General features: G+C 35.4%; 1 protein-coding gene across 4 annotated transcripts in view; it reads right to left on the reverse strand.

Moving 5' to 3' along the window:
• LOC123523369 (1-phosphatidylinositol 4,5-bisphosphate phosphodiesterase beta-4-like) overlaps positions 1-23,104 on the reverse strand; it is a 227,829-nt gene that overhangs the window by 73,475 nt on the left and 131,250 nt on the right. For all 4 annotated transcript variants that reach the window (XM_053544704.1, XM_053544711.1, XM_053544720.1 and 1 more), the window contains exons 10-17: positions 21,564-21,618; positions 18,746-18,854; positions 16,438-16,648; positions 9,771-9,864; positions 7,659-7,738; positions 7,130-7,214; positions 4,651-4,741; positions 4,158-4,268 (exon numbers count right to left, since the gene is read on the reverse strand). In XM_053544704.1, the coding sequence (XP_053400679.1) occupies positions 4,158-4,268; positions 4,651-4,741; positions 7,130-7,214; positions 7,659-7,738; positions 9,771-9,864; positions 16,438-16,648; positions 18,746-18,854; positions 21,564-21,618 (836 nt within the window). The remainder of the gene's footprint in view (positions 1-4,157; positions 4,269-4,650; positions 4,742-7,129; positions 7,215-7,658; positions 7,739-9,770; positions 9,865-16,437; positions 16,649-18,745; positions 18,855-21,563; positions 21,619-23,104) is intronic.

The following is a 23,104-nucleotide window of genomic DNA, read 5'->3' on the forward strand; positions in this document are numbered from 1 at the left end:
GAATGCTAACTTGATTGTAACATATCTGCAAGGCTGGTAGTTTTCACATAGTATGAATACTAATATTACTAGTAATATCACTTTTTTAATAACAATAAAAACAACAGATAGCCTGACACCAGTCAGAAACAGAGCTTATTATCTCCATATGAACTTAAAAATTTAAGATTATCAATATATTAAACAAAAATAATTGGCCAGACCTTTTGAATGTCCTTGCACTGGCTAGGGTAATTAAAAAACATTACATTCCTTAGGATTCAGCATTGAAGTACATAGCAAAATCTTTGATATTTTAATATCCTGTAGACCTGAGTCTGATTACTTGCACCGCACTCCTTCAAAGCCTATGTATCATGTAATTTTAAGACAATACTTAATTGTTTTACATTGTTTACTCGGGGCTTAAGCTATGTTAATATTTTAGGGAGAAGTCATTTCTTCCTCAGCTAAGATTATGGAGAAGTGGAGAGATTTTAGGGAGAGGTGGAGTGATTTTGTAGAGAAACGCGGAAAGATTTTTAATAGCGCCATGATATGCAAGTTCAAAATGGAACTAAATATACTTATCAATGTAAACCTAATTTCTTATCCTTGTGAATCTAATGTGATTAAACTGCAAATTAAAGTTTTTTTCACTCTTGCAATGACTGCCTTAACGAAGAAAAACCTAATCTGAATATGAACACAATTAAAAAAAGCTAGGTTAATTCTATATCAGCAAAAATAAATCAAGCTTCCATTGCTAATACACTCAAAGTCAAAACACAAAATCCCATAAAAGCATTTCACAGTCACTTCTTGAATTAAATACATGTCAATAGCAGTGACATCACTATGACATCACACATAATACACCTCTTCTTTGATCTGCTAGTGTTTTCTTTGATCTGCTACTGTCCGCACACATTAAAAGAAACAGTTGTCAAACAGATTAAACCCAGTTTCTGATGGCAGGTGTCAAAAATTTGCATGAATTTCAGTTACATTATTTAAGTCACAGAAAGTTTCAGTAATAATAACTATGTTTCTAAAGTCTGGGTTTTGAAAAATAGGAAAAAGTGGACCCATAGAAATTTAATTTCATGCAAATAGGAAAATCTAGAAATGTTAACATTATGGATTTCTTTCACTGGTTTTAGTCATTGCATTGAAAGGATGTTTAACTTTTATAAATAAATTTTCAGGTAAGAAAATTTTGTTTGTCTAATATTTTTGACGTTTATTGTGCTCTTTCCAAGTGACTTGTGCAGTGCCACTGCAGTTTTATCCTCGGGGCAGATTAAAAAGATTATGCAACGACAAAAGATCGAAACTAAAATTATTATTTGTTTGCAAAATTGTTTGAGAAATTATGACAGAATGATATCCAAGAATTTATCTATCCCAGATGTTTTACATACGAAAAAAATCATTATTTTACAAATCTAAAACTCGGTTAAATACGTCTGCAGTTTTGCACAGATAACACTATGTACCACGATTTGTCCATGTGGAATTTTTTAAACAACTTCTTGCATGAATTTTTGTAGTATATCAGGAAATCGGCAGGGCGTTCGGTAGACCCGAGGTTCTGGGTTTTCACTCGCACTTATCGAGAAAAACTCGTATCTGACCCGCACAAAAAAATTTCCCGTGCGTCGGCTTGACCCAAGGAAATTTTCTTTTATGCGTCTCGAGTTCGAAAGAACTGCCCCTTGTCAATCAAAATCCCGGTGAATTCGAATATTGTTCGCTGCCATAAGCGGAAGTATGGCAGTAGGCGGAGCTTGGTATATTAATCAGCTTCTGGCAGATATCATGCCATGCGCCGACTGACACGTGGGCTTCTCGCGGTTTGTATTTAGTACAATAATGTCCGTCATAGCCAAAAGTATTTATTGATCAATGTGTAAAAGTTAATTGATAAACAATGCATAGAAGAGCAGCCTATTATCGTATTTGTGTCACTTGTTAATTAGCAGTATACAGAAAGCGTAACATTCACATATTTTGTTTCTTATCAGTCATATCGATCATTCATGTAGTTGAACCTCAACGAACACTGTCTAGGAAAACTTATACAAATACAAATAGTTACCCAAAAGAAATAAAGAAACAGGAAAGAATAAAAACATGGCACCGATAAAAAAAAATTCCTAGTTTTGGGTTAAAAAATTGTTTGAGTCGCGGCGATTTTCGTGAGTCTGTCGCGTTACCGCAAACAAACAATTTTTTAAGGATGGCCCTACTTTTCACAAAAATTTAAAACTCAAAGTAGCAAAGTCATACTTTTAATTAAAACATAATTGAGAATGGAATCAAGTATTCGAAAAGTCTGTGTACAAAGGATTAGTTAGCTTTTCATACCACTAAACTGGTAATCAAAATGGATTCCTATTAACCGAAACTAGGCTTTCACATTTGGTAGAAAGCCAATGCTTCCAAGTTTGAATATATCTATAGTCATCAGAAAGCAGATGTTACCTGGTTTGAAAATAACTATAGTAGCCTACGTACTTGTAGCAACACTGAAATTCCGACAAATTATGATCTATGCCAGCTCAAAACATAAATATACAGACAAGGAAAAGAAACCATGCTTCCTGGCACTCATGTTTTGGGTTTTATTTTTCAAGCCTTAGTAAGGGTCACTGAAGAACAATTGACTGGAATTATCTTAATATCTTGTCAATATTAAAATCTTATCAACATTTTCTAAGAAGAAAATGATTTTCTGATGAATCAAAAATAATCTGGAAGAGGACCACCAAGGAGCATCCAGGCTAAGTTTCATCAACTTCAACCAGTGGACTGAAGTTTGAAGAAATGACAGACTGACTGTGTGATCACAAGCACTTTGTGCTCAGGTAAGCTTAAATACAATGGAGGCATCAGAAAGCTTTAATTAACTGTTTGATTTACACCTTTAACAATCAAACCTAAATTTTAATTAAATTTGATGTAATTTTCTTTTATGCAAAACTTATAAAACTTAAATGGCAAGGAATGCCTGACAATAAGTTAATTTTATGTGATAGTCACCCTCAAGCCTTTCATAAAGCTGAACAAATTTTTAAAATCGGACCACTATTGAAAAAGATATGGCAGTTTGAAATTTAAGAAAATGGTTAATCATGGAGGCAACCATTTAAGTAAGGTTATGACATCATTCAAACACTGCTGAATTCTTCATCTAGCAAATAACATTTAAAAAGAATAATTTTATATGTTTCTTTAGTGTAAGATATAAAACATGGTAAATTGTAGCTGGAAAAAGTAGAGAAATTATTTCACAGATATAAGTAAATGCATTTCAAATATGTATCTAGAAATTTAATAAATCCACCATTTTGTTTTTGACACCATGGAAACAAAATGGCCACCATTTTGATCAAATATTTAAATGCTCATAACTTTCTCATTTTCACTGATTTTTTTCAAAATTCCCCAACTTGTCATGGTTGTTGGCAACCCTGCCAGGTAGAAGGATATAACCTTTATCTTTTAGGACAGAACATTCTGATTTCTTTCCCCGAAATACTTGTGAATGTAAATCGAACAGTTTTAAGGGCTCAAACAATTAATAATAACATTTGTTAAGTCAACTCTATGAACTGTTTCTAAAAATAACTCTAACCAGGAGAGCAGTTGCAAAGGCCCCACAACAGTTCAAGCATATGTAAAACACTTCACGTCTCATGACCACAAAACTTACAAAATGCAGTCTCATTCAAGCCTAATCATAACATGACCATATGCATAACCTCACAGTATATATATATATATACAGAAACAGTTGTTGTCAACAGTGAAAGACAAGCAAACACAGATTTTTTCACAAAATGAAAAAAAAGTTTTAAAAAATGAATCTGGGACGATTTTTCAAGGTTTAAAAAAAAACAACAATTTATGCATAAAAATAAACATGCATTTTTAGAAAATGGCTTTAAGAAAAAAATGTGGAAGTTGAATAAAAGAAAAAAATGTAGAAATATATTCTAAACGTGTACGATAAAAATTCTACATATTTACTACCACGCGTTACTTCCAAACTACCAGAGAATTAGGAGTTTTTAATAAGTAAATATTAAAATTAAAGCAAATCCTACTAAAAGTTTGGAAATAAAATGTGCACAGAATTCTATATATTTACTGAAGTGAGACAGAATACAAACCATTTAAAGGCCCGGCCTCCCCATCAATTGCCTCAGCCACCACCTCCGGGTCCTCACCAGGAAGATCATCGTTAATTGCGTCTTGACCTTTCAAAAATAATTCCATCTGACCTGGAAAAGAAAATTCTTTTTTGGGGTATAAACTGTTCATAATCTGTTGTCTAAAGATAATTTTTTTATTCTCTAATCAGCATTTCTTCAAGGTTTGTAATTTCATTGTGAACAATATTAACAGGTAATTCAGTGAGTTCATATCCACTGCCAAATAGGTTATTCTGTGAATGAAGGAATTATTTTGAATATTGTATATAGATATCTAATTTCCAAAAATATACATACTATGTACAATTATTTTCTGCCAGTTCCTGTAAGGCCTTTCTGTTTATCTACATCTTATCAAATATTGCCCCAAGATCATGGCAATTAATAACATAATCAAAGTTTAAGCATATTCCACTGCTGTAATGTAGCTAAAAGTGAAAACAAGACTTACGTTTTTCTACCTCCGGTTTTAATCTTTTGTTCTTGATAAGAATTTTTCGTTTCAACTGATTTGGCGAGGGTAATACAGTACCAGGCTCAAGCTGAAACGATAACACCATATTTTAATTATACAGTATGTTAAGTCCCAAACTGTTCCAAAAAAGAGAACTTTGCTTGTATGCTTTACATGACTGTTAAATGTCATTTTCAACTGTTCGCAACAATGTAATGGTAGTCTGTAAATATAAGCATCGTTTGGGACCAATGACCCCAGATATTTCTTTTTCTGTCCATCTATAGCTATGACCGAACATGCAGTACTGCTTATAGGAATATTAATGATTCAATTCTACTAATTTTTTTAAATATGGCTTCAGACAGAATAAATAAAATCTCAGTGAGGGCTTAAAAAGTTCTTAGAAAGTAATTTGTCCTGCAGGACGAGCTGCCTAGAAGTTTCACTTATCCTCGTGCAATTTGTACCCCTCCAGCAATTTACTTAAGAAAAACAATTTTTATCCACAGAGTCTATTTTAAAGGCTAATGAAAATGTAAAATACCATAAAAACTCGAATATATCACGATTTCTCGTGAAAATAGCAATTGCTGCATAATAGGTTATAGACAACAGTGAAAATATCAGAGACAAATTCTTTCTAAAGTATTTGAGAACTTTCTCAAGCTGTCAACACCTTAGTACGCTTTAACAATAACAGACGTGCGAACAAACTACTCATAATTATGGGCACATCAAATGAGAAAATCGCGGTTAATTGGCATGTTTGTTTGCCAATATACGAGCGGCTGTAGTGATCAGTAATAATTGGCTGGAAATAAAGAAATAACAAACAATCTGTTTCAATTGCAATTTATTTGAGCATCCTTGAAAGACAATGATTTTAATGATCAAACACCTACAACCCGGAACTGCGAAATTTTGTATTTTGCCTAATTATTAAACTGACACATTATCCAGTGCATATTTATTAATTAAATTTACAAAATTTAATACAAAAATTTAAACTCGCAATCAAAACCAACATTACCATATATCATCAGAGGTTCGGTTCCGTACGTGTTTTTAGACCTACCCAATAAAACGCTCTTCAAGAGGAGGTTAAAAAAGCATGGCCAAAAATGTAAACACGTGACAGTTGACAAAACTGTCGGATTTTCACCGATATTTTCGGGTTTTCAAGCTGGGAAAAAATGTTTGAAGCTTTACCTTGGTGTATATTACGCACCCTTTTGAGAAAATAAAACAAAAAATCCAAATAAACTGCGTAATATATTTGTTTTTACGGTACTTTCTTGCATACCAGACGGGGATTTCCGGTATTTTTACCGGTGCTGGAAAAATCCATCTTACACCCCGGGGTATAAGATGACTCCCGTGCTTTAAATGACGTATTACGAACTACATATATGAAGAAGATTTATGTAGTTATTTATATTTTATTTCGAAAAACGGAATAAAATCCAATACCTTGACAGTTCCTCTTTGTACCTGATAGTATATTTCTCCATTCAAAACACGTTATTTTATCAAAAATTCATAACGTTACGCTGGAACTGATAAAATAAAACCGGAACTAAACATTGTTATTTGTCTTTGTAACGCCATGACGTCTTTCCTGTTTACGGACGTTGATTTCCCGCGCTTTGTTAAAATACGCTACTATAAGAAATAGTTCTAAAAAGAAAGCCGTTCGACTGAATTTATTTTTATTATTATATCTTGATATCGGTATGCAAGAAAAAGATTCTGTCACTGGTTATAGGTGCAGATGGGAATATCCGGCTCTCGGGTAACTGTTTAGGCGGTAACTCGGTAGGAACCTCGTTACCGCCTAAACAGTTACTCTCGAGGCCGGAAATTTCCATCTGCACCTATAACCAGTGAAAGAATCTTATAGGAATCTATACATGGACTATGGAGCATCTATCTATTGCAATCATCATTCCTTATAATAACTATAATAACAGGATAGGTTAAAGAGTTGCAGACAAAATATCAAATTCTGTTTAAATCACTTTAATATCCTGACTTCTGCTCACTCTATTTTCATTAGATTTATTATATTTCTGGTCAAAAATTATCCTGCATGACAAGTACTACAGCAAGTTCCACCTTCCTTGAGCTGATTTCTATTCATACTTTCATGCAGGCGAGTGGATTTGTCGAGCCTTTATATATTTTATGCACTGTAAATCTTACTGAATTTTCAGGCAGATGCCGTTTGTTCTTTAAGTTTTTTAAGCAGTAACTCACTAAGAAGCAACTTTCAAAATGTTCAGGTATAGACTGTGTATGCAGTAAATCACCATGAAGCAATTTATAGAATTTTTAGGTATATGTTTAGTCAATCATCAAGGAGCAACTTGCAGAATTTTCAGGTAGAGGTTGTGTATGCACTAAATCCGCAAGAAGCAATTTATAGAAATATCAAGTAAAGGCTGTTCTAGTAAATCACCAAGGAGCAACTTACGCCATTTTCAGGTAGAGGTTGTTTAAGCAGTAAATCACCAAGGATCTCTTCACAGTACTTGGACATTTTGTATTGCTGAAACTTGCTGAAAATATAAAAACAACATCTTTTACTAAGTACACATATCCAAATTTCCTAATATACATATAACAAAGATTTTATATTATTATTTTTTGTTAGCTTTAACGGCGCACCAACACAATTATAGGTCATACGGCGACTTTACAGCTTTAATGGTGGAAGAAGACCCCCAGTGCCCCTCCGTGCATTATTTCATCACAGGCGGGAACCTTGGTAGAACCACCAACCTTCCGTAAGCCAGCTGGATGGCTTCCTCACATGAAGAATTCAACGCCCAGAGTGAGGCTCAAACCCACATTGGTGAGGGGCAAGTAATTTGAAGTCAGTGACCATAACCACTCAGCCACAGAGACCCCTAAAGATTTTAAAGTTTGTAATTTGTGTGCAGTTAATCACAGTCTGTCACTTGTCAGTATATCAAATCTGATACAATCAATACTGCACTTACCTACAATGATTTTCAAATGATAAAATGACAGGATACTCTGAGGTGACAAATGCAGTTTCTTGAATGGCTTGTATAACATCCTGAAATATACAACATTTACACTATAATGTCTGTAACAATTTTGAAAACACAGAAATTTTTCATGTGAATGAAGTTTCTTTTTCATGCCATTTTGTTTATGCTCAGTTTGTTATGCTTGCAAATATGCTGGAGTTTTATGAAGTGCATTGTCAACTGGCTTTTTTTGTATTGCTTGAAAGACATTTCTGATTTTTTTTTTTTAGAAGAACCTCCATTCCCAGCCTGGCATAAGAACCCTCCCACATCTAATCCCATAAGCTTCTTGTAGATTGATTTAACACCTCACTCTTCAAACACTTGGCTTTGCCTGTGACAAACCTCCCACAACAAATCTGCCATTCAGCAGAGTTCCAGACAATTTATAGAGTCCCACTTTGTCAATAAACTGGGAAGGAGAACAGATTTGGGTCATTTTATGAATGGAACTCATTCTCTTATAAATATATAACCTGAAAGATCTGCTGCATCCCATGACAACTAGGAGTGCTGTCCTGTCCATATGACAATGGATAATGGGTGATTTGAATAGCTTATCTGTTTGCTTTAGTGACAGATGATTATACATATCAACTGTTGGCTTTGATGACAGATGAATATACAGTTTATCACTGGCTTACTAGCTGGCAGATGATTATGCAGGTTATCTGTTGGCTTCGGTGACAGATGATTACACAGATCATTTGTTTGCTTTTGTGGCAGGTGATTATATAGATCAATAGATCATTCTGTTGTCTTTAGGTAGCAGATGATTATAAATTTCTGATTATAAAATCTGCTGTGGCAGATGATTATACAAATCACCTGTTGGGTGACAGATGATTATATGCTTCATCTCTTGTCTTAGGTGGCACTTAATTAGGATAGTTCACCTGTTGGCTTAGGTGAGCTTTAACACCTAGGAGGGTAATATTTCTTTAATTCTTGATTACAACAACTACATCCTGAGGTCTGAACATGAAGAAAGGGTCTAACATGGCTCAACCTTTTGTCAGTTAAACATGGAAAAAAGTCAAGCATTGTATATTCTGCAATAAACAATGATTGGCATTAAGACAAGTCAGTCAACATTTTGTATCAAATAGCAACATAAAGTCTAGTTCATTACTACTCAGATAGTCTGGATAAACTGGGTAAAGCATAATTTTATCATGTTTTATTGAGCATGTAATAATGAAAATAAACCATGCCTTTTTGTGCTTTATGATCAAATTTACCATGGTTCATTGTTCAGTTTGCTTGTGGTTCAATTCCTGCACATATGAGTCAGAACCATTGTAAATCTGCTAACAAATAAAACAAAGGCACCGATTATTTACTTAAAGAACAATATTCAATTAGTTGATGGGCTGGTAAATCTTCACTTAGAAATCTCTTGAGCACAACAAGCAAAATGAAAGCTAATTTGCAACAATTAACAAACAATTAGCAATTTCAATTATTCAGAACAATTAAATTTTCATTTAAACTCCACACTGTATTTCAACATGCATGAAACTAACGAGTTTTGTGGTAGAGGGCTTAATCACCCAATTTTTCGGTGCATGATCAATGCCTAGCCTAGTTTTACAATTTTATATTTACCAGTTACCAAGGAAACACTATGGTGAAGTTTCGTATTCCAGGAAAATGCAAGCTTTCAAACACAAACCATTCAGTTGGCTGGGGAACTGGGAAGTTACTTCATACTCAATGTCACTGGAATTCTTAACACTATTTCTTGTAGCCAATCCGCGTTTATTTCAAGATTGATTATAACAACATTGCACAAGTAAATTGAAGCCTTGATACAATCGAGGGGTGAATGCGAAAGAGTTCTAAGAGCATTTAAATAAAGAAGCACTTAGAACATTTTTGCATTCACCCCTCGCAATGTACTATCCTCCAAAATAATGTGATATTTACGAATACAATTTATTATGATGGACTGGACCTGTCATTTAATTCGTGCCGGAAATGCAATATCATTGGGCAAGACTTATATCTATACCCTCAACTGTAGTCACTTCATCCTACACAATAAAGTGCACTTACTCTGAAGAGGATATCAGTACACATTGCCTTTCCATGTGTGATAATGGGCTCCTGGTCTTCATTCCTACCATCCCAACAGTCCAGCTCTACACACCTGGTAAAATTAACATATAATACATAATAAATTATATAAATACATGAATAGTGTGGTTGAAATTTCATATACACTTACATATAGAAAACCCCTACACACTTTTTTCACACAACTGAAAAGTGAAGTTATTTGGTACACTTAAATAACATGTCCTATGTTACTCTTTCTGAAAGGAATTTTCTGCAGAAAATTGTATACCAACAAAATATTTTACATAAGTAAGGGGGACCTGTAGTATGGCACACTGTCAGTTAATTTATGAAATGCTTTTGAAATTCTCATTGTTTTTGTTTGTCTGGACAAGAAAAGCATAACTAAATAAACTCTTTTTTTAGTTTGCCCACTGTCTACACAAAATCTTATCAAACATGTGTATACTATTCTATAATCATAATTTACATTGCATCAATCCAGTTGTGGTTTCATCACAAGTGCATACAGTTGGTATTGATAAGACAGAATTCAACACATGGACATTTTATCATAGGCAATAACAAATCCATTGCATATGTGGTTGCATTTTTCAAATGTTCATTCAAATTTTTTTACATGAAAAGATATTGCACACACTTGAACACAGCATCATTCCTTTTACACTTCTGAACTTATGTCGATTTTCATTCTGGCAAACATTTTGGAACAACAAAGTTTACAACACAGACTGATCAATTGGCATGGCAGAAGTTTTGAAATTTTGTGCCTGTTTTCTTCAAGACATATGCTTATGTCAATGTCCTGTAATCTCTCACCTGTTACTTATGAACGACTTAGGTTCAATACGTCAATGTTGTTTACAGGTCTTTTGTCTGGTACATTATATTTTTTACATGGCAATTAGATTTATAAAATTTGACCTTAACCCAACAGCCCTAAATACAATCTCAGACTAGATCTTTATAAAAACCTTAGTATACCTCAAGATTGCTGACAATATTTCTCAATCTGAACTTACCTAAAATGAGTTATAAACCAAATAGGAAAAATCTTCATTGACCTTTGAGCTCCAAGTTTGACCTTGACATCTGAACTAGGGGTCTGGGCTTTGCATATGACATGTCATCTCATTATGGGGAACATATGTGCCAAATAATAATAATCCCTTAATGGATGACAGAGTTGTGGACATGGTAAGAAAGTGTGTTCTGATGGACAGAATGACTGATGGATGGAAAAGCTCAATCTTATAGTCCCCTAAACTGGTCCCCTGGTAACATTAACCAGTTTTTAAACAAAATCTACAAAACAAAATTTTTGCCATAACAGAGTTGTGCACAATGTTCCTTTTTAAAAAAAAAATAATCTTTTGATTTTCTGTTTATACTGTTGAGAATCATTTCTGGACAAACAAGAGACAGGATATAAGACTGATATATTTCAGACAGATATTTTACAATTCAAGCTAATGCTCCACAATCCAACATATATATGATTTATGCTCTTTATTATGTGAATCTCCTTGAAAGGTATACAGTCTGATTACGCATCCAGACAAAGGTCATTTTAACTTTCATTCATCTTGTACTGCCAAGGAACACTTTCAGTACTTATAGTTCAACCATCGTTTTTATCCAATGACAAGCGAGGGATTTTCAAAAAAAGTAACCAACTTATTTTCATATTGTTTCAAAACTGAAGAATCTGATCCACTTAATCATGAAGTAGTTCAAAATTAATGAGTATTCATTGTTCCGCCTATTATGGATTTCCCACATTCTAGGAGACGGAGCAATTACCAAAGCATGGACTGCATACAAGCAATGTGTCTATGTAGATCTAATAAACGGACCAAGTAGATAAATGAGCTGTGCCATGTGAAAACCAACATAGTGGGTTTGCGATCAGCATGGATCTAGACCAGCCTGCGCATCCGCACAGTGTGGTCAGGATCCATGCTGTTCGCTTATTAACAGTTTCTCTAATTACAATAGGCTTTGAAAGCGAACAGCATAGATCCTGACCAGACGTCTGGCGCGGCTCAAATATTTTAATGCAAGCTGTACTTTCATAGATCAAGTTTGACCTTTCTGTATCTTTCACTACCTCTACTGGTCTAAAAATAAACCAGGGTACACTTAAATTCTACTTTGTCTTGTTTTATTTATACATGTAGTTGCTTGACTTGTACTGTTACATCATTACGAGTTAAACCTGCATATCATATTTCCATTGAATAAGAATATAAGATCGTGTTCCACAAAGTACTCGATAAGACTGATGTATTTATGATATAAACTAAATTAAAATCAGCACTGGATCAACCGCTGTTTTGCTAAAGGTTGGCACTAAAATGACCTTGTATAAAGTTGTAGTAAACATGTACTTCTCCACCATGAGTGAAGATAAGACTAGCCAATGAATTAACAGAAGGCATGGTTAGTTTACTTCAGAGAGAACTTTTTGCAGTTTTGACCTGAAATGGGGCGTTAAACTATAAGCCGGTTATAGATCACTTATTGAACTTCTAAATGCATTAAGTTTTGCCTTCACTACACTACGCTCCGTTTCGGCAAACTTAATTGCAATAGAAGTTCAATAAATGATCTATAACCTATACATACAGTAGACTAAAATTAAGACAGGTCAGAGCGTGTCAGATGTCTATGATTTCCTGTCTGTCACTTCAAGATTCCAGCTAGGATTATGTCAATGTCCTTTAAAGGTCTGCTGTCTGGAAGAGAAGTCTGATAAAACAAGATAACCTCTGCACTAATGTGATCTATATTTGTATTTAGTTTCATGAAGATCCATCTTTGGGTTACTTTGTTCTATGAGAATTAATCAATTTTAAAACAATCAAAGGGCAATAACTCTGCAGTAACTGAAGAGATCCGGATGACTGATGTGCATGCACCATTGCCCTATATTGATCTCTGTTTGTTAAAACTTCATGAAGATCAATAGATTTCTTTCTTGCATGGAAATTTATTGACTGTTAAACAATTAAAGGGCAACAACTGAAGTGATCCTAACAAAAGTAACATATGCATCACCATTCCATAGCAATCTACATTTGTACAGTTTCATGAAGAGCCATCAACAGGTTACTTAGATACAGTCAAACAATTCCTATTTTTCACCAAATCAGAGGGAAAACTTTCCTGTACTGGATCAAGGGGGTGAGCTTACTAATAATTATGTGATGTCATGTGATTATAACTAAAACACTTTTTGAATTATAACCATTTTTTACCAAATCAAGGGGCATAAACCTGCTTTAACTAGGCCGTGGGGGATAATACTACATGTGACGCATTAATAACTGAGGTTTGGTAGTTCTAGCTAAAACACTTTCTGAATTATTTTTTCCGCTACCAAATCAAGCGGAAAAACCCTGCTTTACTGGGTCAAGTGTGTGTGTGGGGGGGGGGGGGGGGGGGGGGGGGGGTGTAAATACTATATGTGAAGAAAAGGAGCGGGCTAACTAGAAAATGCTTTTGTAAAAAAGCGTATGTCTCCCCCAATGCAAAGTCCTATAGGCAAGAAGTCAATAGGGGTCAGGAGCGAAAGTCAAAGAGACACTGATGATGGCAGCAATAGGGATCAGCTACTTGGCATGTCCAGTCATCCCGCTAAATTTCAACACTCTTGGCCTAGTTGTTCTCAAGTCACTGTTCAGGCTCCTGTGATCTACTCTGCATGTCCAATCATCCTATTAAGTTTCAACATTCTAGGTCAAGTGGTTCTCAAGTTATTTCCAAAAAATGATTTTACATGAACAGGCCACTGTGACCTTGACCTTTAATAGACTGACCCCAAAATCAATAGGGGTCATCTACTCTGCATGTTCAATCATGCTATGAAGTTTCAACATTCTGGGTCAAGTGGTTCTCAAGTTATTGATCAGAACTGGTTATCAATGTTCAGGCTCCTGTGACCTTGACCTTTAACGGAGTGACCCCAAAAACAATAGGGGTCATTTACTCTGCATGAACAATCATCCTATGAAGTTTCAACATTCTGAGTCGAGAGGTTCTCAAGTTATTGATTGGAAATGGTTTTCAAAGTTCAGGCCCCTGTGACCTTGACCTTTAACAGAGTGATCCCAAAATCGTTAGGGGTCATCTACTCTACATGACCAATCATCCTATGAAGTTTCATCATTCTGGGTCAAGTGGTTCTCAAGTTACTGACCGGAAATGGTTTTCAATGTTCGGGCCCCTGTGACCTTGACCTTTAACAGAGTGAACCCAAAATCGTTAGGGGTCATCTACTCTACATAATCAATCATCCTATTAAGTTTCAACATTCTGGGTCAAGTGGTTCTCAAGTTACTGACCAGAAATGGTTTTCAATGTTCAGGCCCCTGTGACCTTGACCTTTAACGGAGTGACCCCAAAATCGATAGGGGTCATCTACTTTGCATGTAATCATCCTATGAAGTTTCAACATTCTGGGTCAAGTGGTTCTCTAGTTATTGATTGGAAATGGTTTTCAATGTTCGGGCCCGTGACCTTGATCTTTGATGGAGTGACCCCAAAATCAATAGGGGTCATCTACTCTTCATGAACAACCATCCTATGAAGTTTCAACATTCTGGGTCAAGTGGTTCTCCAGTTATTGATCGGAAATGGTTTTCAATGTTCAGGCCCCTGTGACCTTGATCTTTGACGGAGTGAACCCAAAATCGATAGCGGTCATCTACTCTTCATGACCAATCATCCTATGAAGTTTCAACATTCTGGGTCAAGTGGTTCTCTAGTTATTGATTGGAAATGGTTTTCAAGGTTCAGGCCCCTGTGACCTTGACCTTTGACGGAGTGACCCCAAAATCAATACGGGTCATCTACTCTTTATGACCAATCATCCTATGAAGTTTCAACATTCTGGGTCAAGTGGTTCTCTAGTTATTGATCGGAAATGGTTTTCAATGTTCAGGCCCCTGTGACCTTGACCTTTGATGGAGTGACCCCAAAATCAATAGGGGTCATCTATTCTTCATGATCAATCATCCTATGAAGTTTCAACATTCTGGGTCATGTGGTTCTCTAGTTATATAAAAACAATAGGGGTCGTCTATTCCAGCAGCCCTACAACCCTATGAAGTTTGAAGGTTCTAGGTCAAATGGTTCTCCAGTTATTGCTCGGAAATGAAGTGTGACATACGGACGGACGGACAGGACAAAAACAATATGTCTCCCCCAGAGTGGGGGGGGGGGGGGGGGGGGGGCAGACATATTTAATAACTATGTGAGGTTTGGTAATTGTAGCTAAAAATACTTTTTGAATTATAAAAAAAAAATTCAGTTTTGGATGGACAGACAAACAGCCAGACTGATAATGCCAAAACAATATCCCTTAAGCCTTCAGTGGAGGGTAATAAAACAATCTTGATACTGATTGGCATATGAAAATGTCGTTCTCATGCTCACAACAGACAGAACACCATTTGGTGATAAAATGTGTAGGAGTGTAGTTTATTTGACAGAAAGAATTTTTTCTTGGCCACAAATCTACAGGGCAGTGATATCAGCATCAATACTGTCAGTTTGGCGTCTCAAGAGCGATATACAATCTAACCTGCTTTTAAATCAGGAGACGAAGGTTAAAGGAAATGTAAGATTGTTAACAGAATCTTATCCCCCACAGGCAAATGTTTGTGCAACATAACTTCATTGCTAAATGTCAAAATTCCAGCTCAGACAAGATAGGAAATGAAAGACATTTACAGTGAAACATGCCCCTTTGAGCTGATGGGCCTGAATAATGAGCATGACATCATGTCTCAGGGGGTTTTTTTTTGGCCGTTTTTATAGCCGTTATTCGGCTATATTCCCAATGCCAAAAAGTATGTATTTTTCCCAAAATGAGTGCAAAAATTCCCAATCTACATTCAGAAAAAAATTTCATCAAAATTGGACAAACATTGACCAAATTATGAACAATTTTGTAATGGAAGTATGTTAAAGAGGTTGTACAATGTGAAACAAGTGTATGAGAAAGTGCTTAAACACATCCTTACTATATCCTATGGGACTAAATAATTCCCAATTTGGAACATTTACGCGTCAAAATTCCCAATTTTGCAGGTACAGGCTATGTTCCCAAAACAGCAAGAAAAAACCCTGTGTCTTTTACTGATCACTGTTTCTTTCATAAATATTGCTTATCCAAGCTTAAAATGTACAATACAAAATGAACATCGTGTCAAACAACTTCCTGTTGCATGTGACAAGTCCACATTTAGCAAAACTGATCTCAGCTTCATACACACACAACTCACAATGAAGCCAGGAAATAGAATTATAGATGGAACCTCATATTTCCCTTAGTAGCCGAGTGTTCTTTTACTAATAAGAAAAATTCTGCATTGCTTCTCCTGTTATTGGAAAAAATAAGCAAAATTTTAATACTGCCAACAAATTTGCAGCAAATACAGTAAGTCGGTCATAAATTACTAAATACAGATACAATATATGATATCAGTTTTAACTAATTATCAGAGTGAGTTTTGTAATCTTGTTCATTTCAATGTTACACATTCCTGTCATTATTTTTCAATACCAAACGGCATCAACCCAAAACATTTCTGTGCAATGAAAGCCTACTCTTCTACAGAAATATGTTACAACGTACCGGCAACCTGCTAGCAGGACCTGTCTGTACATCTCCACTGATGAGCGCCCGCCAAACTGTCGTCCCGTCAGATATGTATTGTGGGAAGAGTTGATGTAGTAATGAGACAATGGCTGCTCCATATCCTGATATATATCCAACCGATCGAGAAATACTGGAGCGTTGTCATCTGACATCAGATACCGACAAAACCCGTCTAAACTTAACCAATCTGACAAAATATGAAACAGTCCTATATAATACAGTATGGTGTTAATAGTTACTTAAAACAATCCCTTACTGCATATTCCAGAAGCTTTCACTGTAACCTAAAAAACAAACACACACTTCAGGTCATATGATTTTTTAGCTTTTTTGGAGAAAGACCCAATGTTTCTACTTAAGTCATCAATTCAGAAATGCCAGTAAAACCAATGATCTTCTGCATACCAACAAAATGGCTTCATTGCAATAAAAAGTCCGACTCCAAGCCCTACACAAGATCAATGTGCGGAAATGGCCTCAAATTTACTTACCTTAATAAACACTTTTGAAAGAGCATTTCAAATTTCATTTGTCATAGCAAAAAAGAAATTTTACAGTACTTTAATATTCTAACAGGTCATATCTCAATATGTACATGCCAAAATCTTTATTATAAACAGCAATGTCCTTTGCATTTGTAAAAAACTTAAATGCTATGAAAAAAGTTATCAAACAGCTCAAGATAACTTAATCCATTTTAGAATTTGCCCAAAAGAGCCATTGAAAATCAGAGCAATGCATACCCATACACACTGAATTCATATTAGATTTGATCAAATTGCATATCACTTTTTTTTATTACACCAAGTGCATCCCTTATCCAATCAAGTGCATCAGTAAGAATGGCACCGATTTCGAAAGCAAAAAGAACAGTGTTATACATAAACAACTTCTTTTGTAATTACTGTGTCAAGTGTTTTAAAATATCCAGCATGGGATGATACTAAGGGTGTATGTCACATTTCGACCCCCAATGGCTGTAGTATGGCAAGTAACAGTGTAGAAGTTATTTATAGAACAAGAGCTGTCACTATTAGCGGCAGATGTCCCCGAAGCATGCCCAAGAATGCTACTGTTGTCGGTGCAAAATATCCCAGAATAGCTTATGTATGAATCATTTTGTGACCTTGATCTTGACCTGAGAAACCTGGGTCATAAGGGCAATATTACTTCTCAATATGATTAACATTTGTGTCAAATTATTTTAAAATCCCTTGATAAATGACAGAGTTATGGACCAGACAAGAAACAGACCATGTTAACCTTTGACTTGTAAGTGTGACCTTGACCTTAGAGCTAGGGGCCTCGGTCTTATGCAAGACAGGTCATCTCATTATAGGGAACATTTATGCCAAGTAACTTTAAAATCCCTTAATGGATGGCAGCTTTACGGACTGGACAAGAAACAGATCATGTTAACCTTTAACCTCCAAGTGTGACCTTGACCTTGGAGATAGGGGCCTGGATCTTGCACATGACATGTTGTCTCCTTATGGGGAACATTTTATGCCAAGTAATTTCAAAATCCCTTGATGAATGGCAGAGTTATGAACCAGATTCGGAACAGACCCTGTTAATCGTTGACTTCGAAGTGTGACCTTGACTTTGAAGTTAGGGATCTGGGTCTTGCGCATAACATATTGTCTCATTATGGTAAAAAATTATGCCATGTTATTTCAAAATCCCTTCATGGATGGCAGAGTTATGGACCGGACAAGAAACAGACCCTGTTAACCTTCGACCTCTGTGACCTTGACCTCGGAGCTAGGGGTCTGGGTCTTGCACATGACAAGTTGCCTCAGTGTAGTGAACATTTATGCCAAGTAATTTCAAAATCCCTTTACGGATGGCAGAGTTAAAGCCCGGAGAAGAATTTACAGGGATGAATGGACAGACAGTGCGATTTTAATATGCCCACCTTCGAGGCCATAAAAATACCCTTTGACTGAAATTCTTACCAAGAGCTCTGAATTCAAAGAATCTTTCTAGAATTCAATAAATCATTTTATTCTCACTTATGCCTCACAATTTACCAACAAATGAAATTTCCTCAAAACTTTGCCTTTAGGAGATTCCATTTACTTTATTTCCGCACACCTGCAGAAGTCTACTTGACATAAGTGCAATCCTTCCCACAAATCTTTCAGTTATAATTCAAGCAAAGTGTGCCTCAGGTACTACTTTCGAAATGAAACTTGACAGTGATTAAAATTAATGAGCTTCAAATTGAGTCTGCTAACACTTTGAGGCAGGATTGGACAAAAAATAGTTCTCCCATACTTACTTTTGTTCCTATATTCTGAATCTAATTCATACGTCTGTATTATTTTTGTGACACTTTTTCTGTTGTATTCTGGGAATAGGATTTCATTTAATCGTGGATCTCTTTGTTTCTGTAAAATAAGTAATATCAATCTGTAAAAACATGTGCAATGCAAATCACACCCACAACCTGTTCCTGCAACTGCATGAAGAACAGAAATGCTAGTTAATGTTCAAACTGGAGAAAGTTCTTTATGCTTTACTGGGTTTAATAGCAAATTTTAGCAATGGTTCTTCTTGACTTGATACATGAACTATTTCAGTTCTTAATCAAGCAGAGAATCAACCGGCTAACTTTTAATCATTCCCAACAGGCTGTTATATCTGCACAAGGCATACATTTTAATCATCCCCACAGAATGTTATACTGTGAAATCATTTAAATTCGCTGACATGAAATTTCACGTAAACGTGAGGAAGGACTGTTTCGCGGGCTTTAATTAGCGCATTTTCAATTATAGCAATGAAAAATATAATAAAAAATAATAATAGCGCGGTCTTAAATTCGCGCATCAGTCCTGGCGCGAAATACGCAAAAATTCGTCCTACACAAATAAAAATGATTTCACAGTACCTGCACAACCCCAAATTTTCAGTCACTCTCCATAGACTATAATATATACAACAGGCTAACTTTTTAATCATTCTCTGCAAACTATAATACCTGCAAAAGGTTTACATTTTAATCATTCCCCATACATTGTAATATCTGCAACAGGCAATCTTTATAATAATTTCACACAGACCTAAATATCTTCTACAGGCAAACTTGTTTTCCCCAGAGACTAATATCTACGTCATCACTGGCTTTTCTGATCTGAAATAACTTCTGATGTCATTTAATCCACCTTTTTCTCTTGCGAAAAATGTCATTTTATAATCATCTACGTCAAACAGATTTTAACGTCATAACTAATCTGTATTTTACAACATGCTTTATATAGAAAGATTAATGATATGGCCAAGAGTATCTTCTTCCCCTGGAATCACCACTTCATTTTCAATAAAAATCTTTTTATGGTTTTATTAACAAAGAATTATTGTACCTCACTTGATGATTGGAAATGAAAAATACATTTCAGGTCATTTGCAATGAGCAACAGCATAGGTTTAAAATAGAGACTCTGATTGGCCAACCCATGTGACATAGGGGTTTTCTGCACACAGACATACATGTAAACATATAGGGGTTTTCTGCACATGGGCATACATGTAAACATATAAATACATGTAAACATATAGGTATATTTTCTGTACATAGGCTCACATATACTGGGGTTCTACGCACAAGCATACTGGGACACATCTTGAAATCTCAAACACTATTATTTGCCACTTCAAAATTTAGTTTTTATTTTTTTTTATTTTCTTGTTTGCTTAACAGAAAGCAGAAGCAAGATTTACAGTGATAAAACAATTTTATATTTTACACAACCTATGAGTTCTAAAAACTGTGTCTTCCATAATTAAATTTTCAAAAAAAAATTCTCATGTGTCTTATATAACTGCTATTGTAACAGATAAAAATTCTTATCTTTACTGAAAACTTTGGTTTTATATTTTTTTGGTCTGATTTCCCTAAAGATTTCTTCAAAACAAGCTGTCAAGACTTATTTAGGAATAAAAAGATGAAAGCAACGGATATAATCTTTCTCCATCAGGGGATCATGAAAGACCTATTAGAGTGGAGCCTTCAGTGAACTGCAGTCAATAACAGTCAAATGGCAGTGTTTGGAAGTTGTCTGGTTTTTTTGCCTATAAAATGTGAAAAAATCTCCTCCTTGTCATTTTTAACACCTTCTTTGTACTTTAAATATTTTATAGCTTTTTATGATTCAATTTTAACAAATCGGTCTTTTTTCTGCTAAATCCCTCCCTAATATTACTTTTTTTCTTCATAACTGTATTTTAATCTCGATCTTTTATTTGCCTTTAACTTCATAAATATGTGAAAATTTTCAGGAGGTACAACTTCAATGCCATAAAATCAGACTCAGTAGCATATATGCTGAACTCCCAGAGGCACTATCTGCCAATTCCTTCTTGTTGTTTTTATTACTTTTTCTGGTATAAGTCAATATTTTGGCAGACACTGTTTTCCTTAAACAAGTAGTGTTCTCAACTCTTTTTATTTTATCATAACCATTGCCGCCATCTAAACAATGCAACACCTGAGAGATCTTTCTTATTTTCAAAAAAAACAATGGCATAATCTTTGTGGCAATGTGAATCACTCTAACAGGACAGATTTTTCTATGTCAGCTTAGTAGGTCAAGTACCAGACTATGAATCCAAAGGTAGCAAAGAGAATATCATGGTGAGGCAAATTTTTTCTTTGACAATTTTACAGGAGGTAACAAGACACTGTCTGAAGTGATTGTCTATGAGAGTTAGTTGTCAGTTACTTGTTTGAGAACAAGTTGTCACTTCAGCGCAGAAAGTGGGTAAGTGCACTGAAATAAAGAAGCACTTACCAAGTTTCTGCACTGTGGTGTTGACTAGTCAAAATTCACTAACACTGCATAGTTATGTTAACTGCACGCATTGTTAAGAAAAAATGTAAAAACCCAATAAAGAAAGTGGCAGTGGTCTAGTGGTTAAGGTGTCGGCCAGTCAACCTGTCGGTCGTGGGCTCAAGCCCCTTTGAGGTCATGACCACTCCTCGTATGAAACCACTGTACTGGCTTTTCCAGGCAGTGGACGGACTCAAGAGTGGTTCCTTTCATCACAATCAAGCTAAAATAAATCAGTATAAACTAAACTAAACAAAATAATCTTACCTCATTACAAAAATTAATCATGGTTTCATCTGTCAAATATGGCCTGTTACTGCTCCTGCAAAGATAAACAAACAATGATGACCTTTGACCTTCAGAAAATTTAAAAATGATACTACTTATCTTTTCTTCTATTTGATCAAGTGTTGAAGTTTTATGTCTCTAGAGCATTCCTTAGAACCATTTTCCCACAAACATTTCCTTCTATCAACCTTATACTTTCAATAATTGAAATATATGTTACAGAAGAGAACTAGCCTTATTTAAATTATAGATTCTTGGAACAATTTCTATCTGAAGTTTCTACTTGAGAAAATTTGATCTGATCATGTGACCAAGATATAAAGTTAAGCATAATTATCTGAGAATGTTATTCCAAGTAAATTGCCAATACAAAATATGTGCATGCAGCTCAAACATCTTTTTTTAATTATTCACTAGTTTCCTTAATAAGAAAAATCAGATGCTACATCTGGCAAGACCTTGGTCATTTTTAGTTTTTTTCAGTTTTCATCATAACCTCTAAAACAGTCTGATATTAAATACTAGATGCTCATGGGCAACATGTTGAGCCCGCCAGCTGTCCAAAGGACTAGGAGTTGTACATGACACCCTGTCTCACTGCGGCAAACATTTATGCCAAATGAAAAATGATTGCAAAAAGTTACAATATAAGTTATTTATAGTAACAACAAAAGGAAGTAAATCTTTAAAAAAAATCTAAGTCCACACAAAAATCCTTACAAGTAGAGATAGGTCAAAATACACCTCAAAATTGGATGTAACATGCATATTGTACTACAGAAAAGTGGTCTTGATTTTTCCCTACGCCCAATAATAAAAAAGTTACAATATAAGCTATTTATAGTAACAACATAGGGAAGTAATTCTAGGTTCTTGCACATGGCACTCCGTCTCGTGATGGTGTACAATTGTGCCAAGTTACATCAAAATCCCTCCATGCATGAAAAAGAAATGCTCCGGACAAAGTCATTCTTGTATCTGACCTTTGACCTCTAAGTGTGACCTTGACCTTAGACCTAGGGTCCTGGTTCTTGCGCAAGACACTCTGTCACATGGTTGTGAACATTTGTGCCAAGTTACATCAAAATCCCTCCATGCATGAAGAAGAAATGCTCCGGACAAAGTCATTATTGAATTTAACCTTTGACCTCCAAGTGTGACCTTGACCTTTAAGATAGGAACCTGCGGTTTGCGCATGACACTCCATCTCATTGACGTTAACATTCATGCCAAATATAAATGAGATTGCTCCACCCATGTCAGTTATGGTCCGGACAAACAAATCCGGACGGACGCATGCACGCAGGGACGCACATACACCGAACAGCCATTTGGACAACTATGTCTTCCCTTCCACAAGCAGACTCGACAAAAACCCCTATTGCTAAAACTTGCAAGACAATGAGCAAAAAGCTCAAACAATCCAGGGGTTTGGTAAAGATTATAAGTTATACAGCAAGGGACTACATGAATTGCTCACGTCAGCCCTTGTGTTCCAGCATGTGGTGTTTCACTGTATT

The sequence above is a fragment of the Mercenaria mercenaria genome, chromosome 1 (assembly GCF_021730395.1).
Source record: "Mercenaria mercenaria strain notata chromosome 1, MADL_Memer_1, whole genome shotgun sequence".
NCBI lineage: Eukaryota > Metazoa > Mollusca > Bivalvia > Venerida > Veneridae > Mercenaria > Mercenaria mercenaria.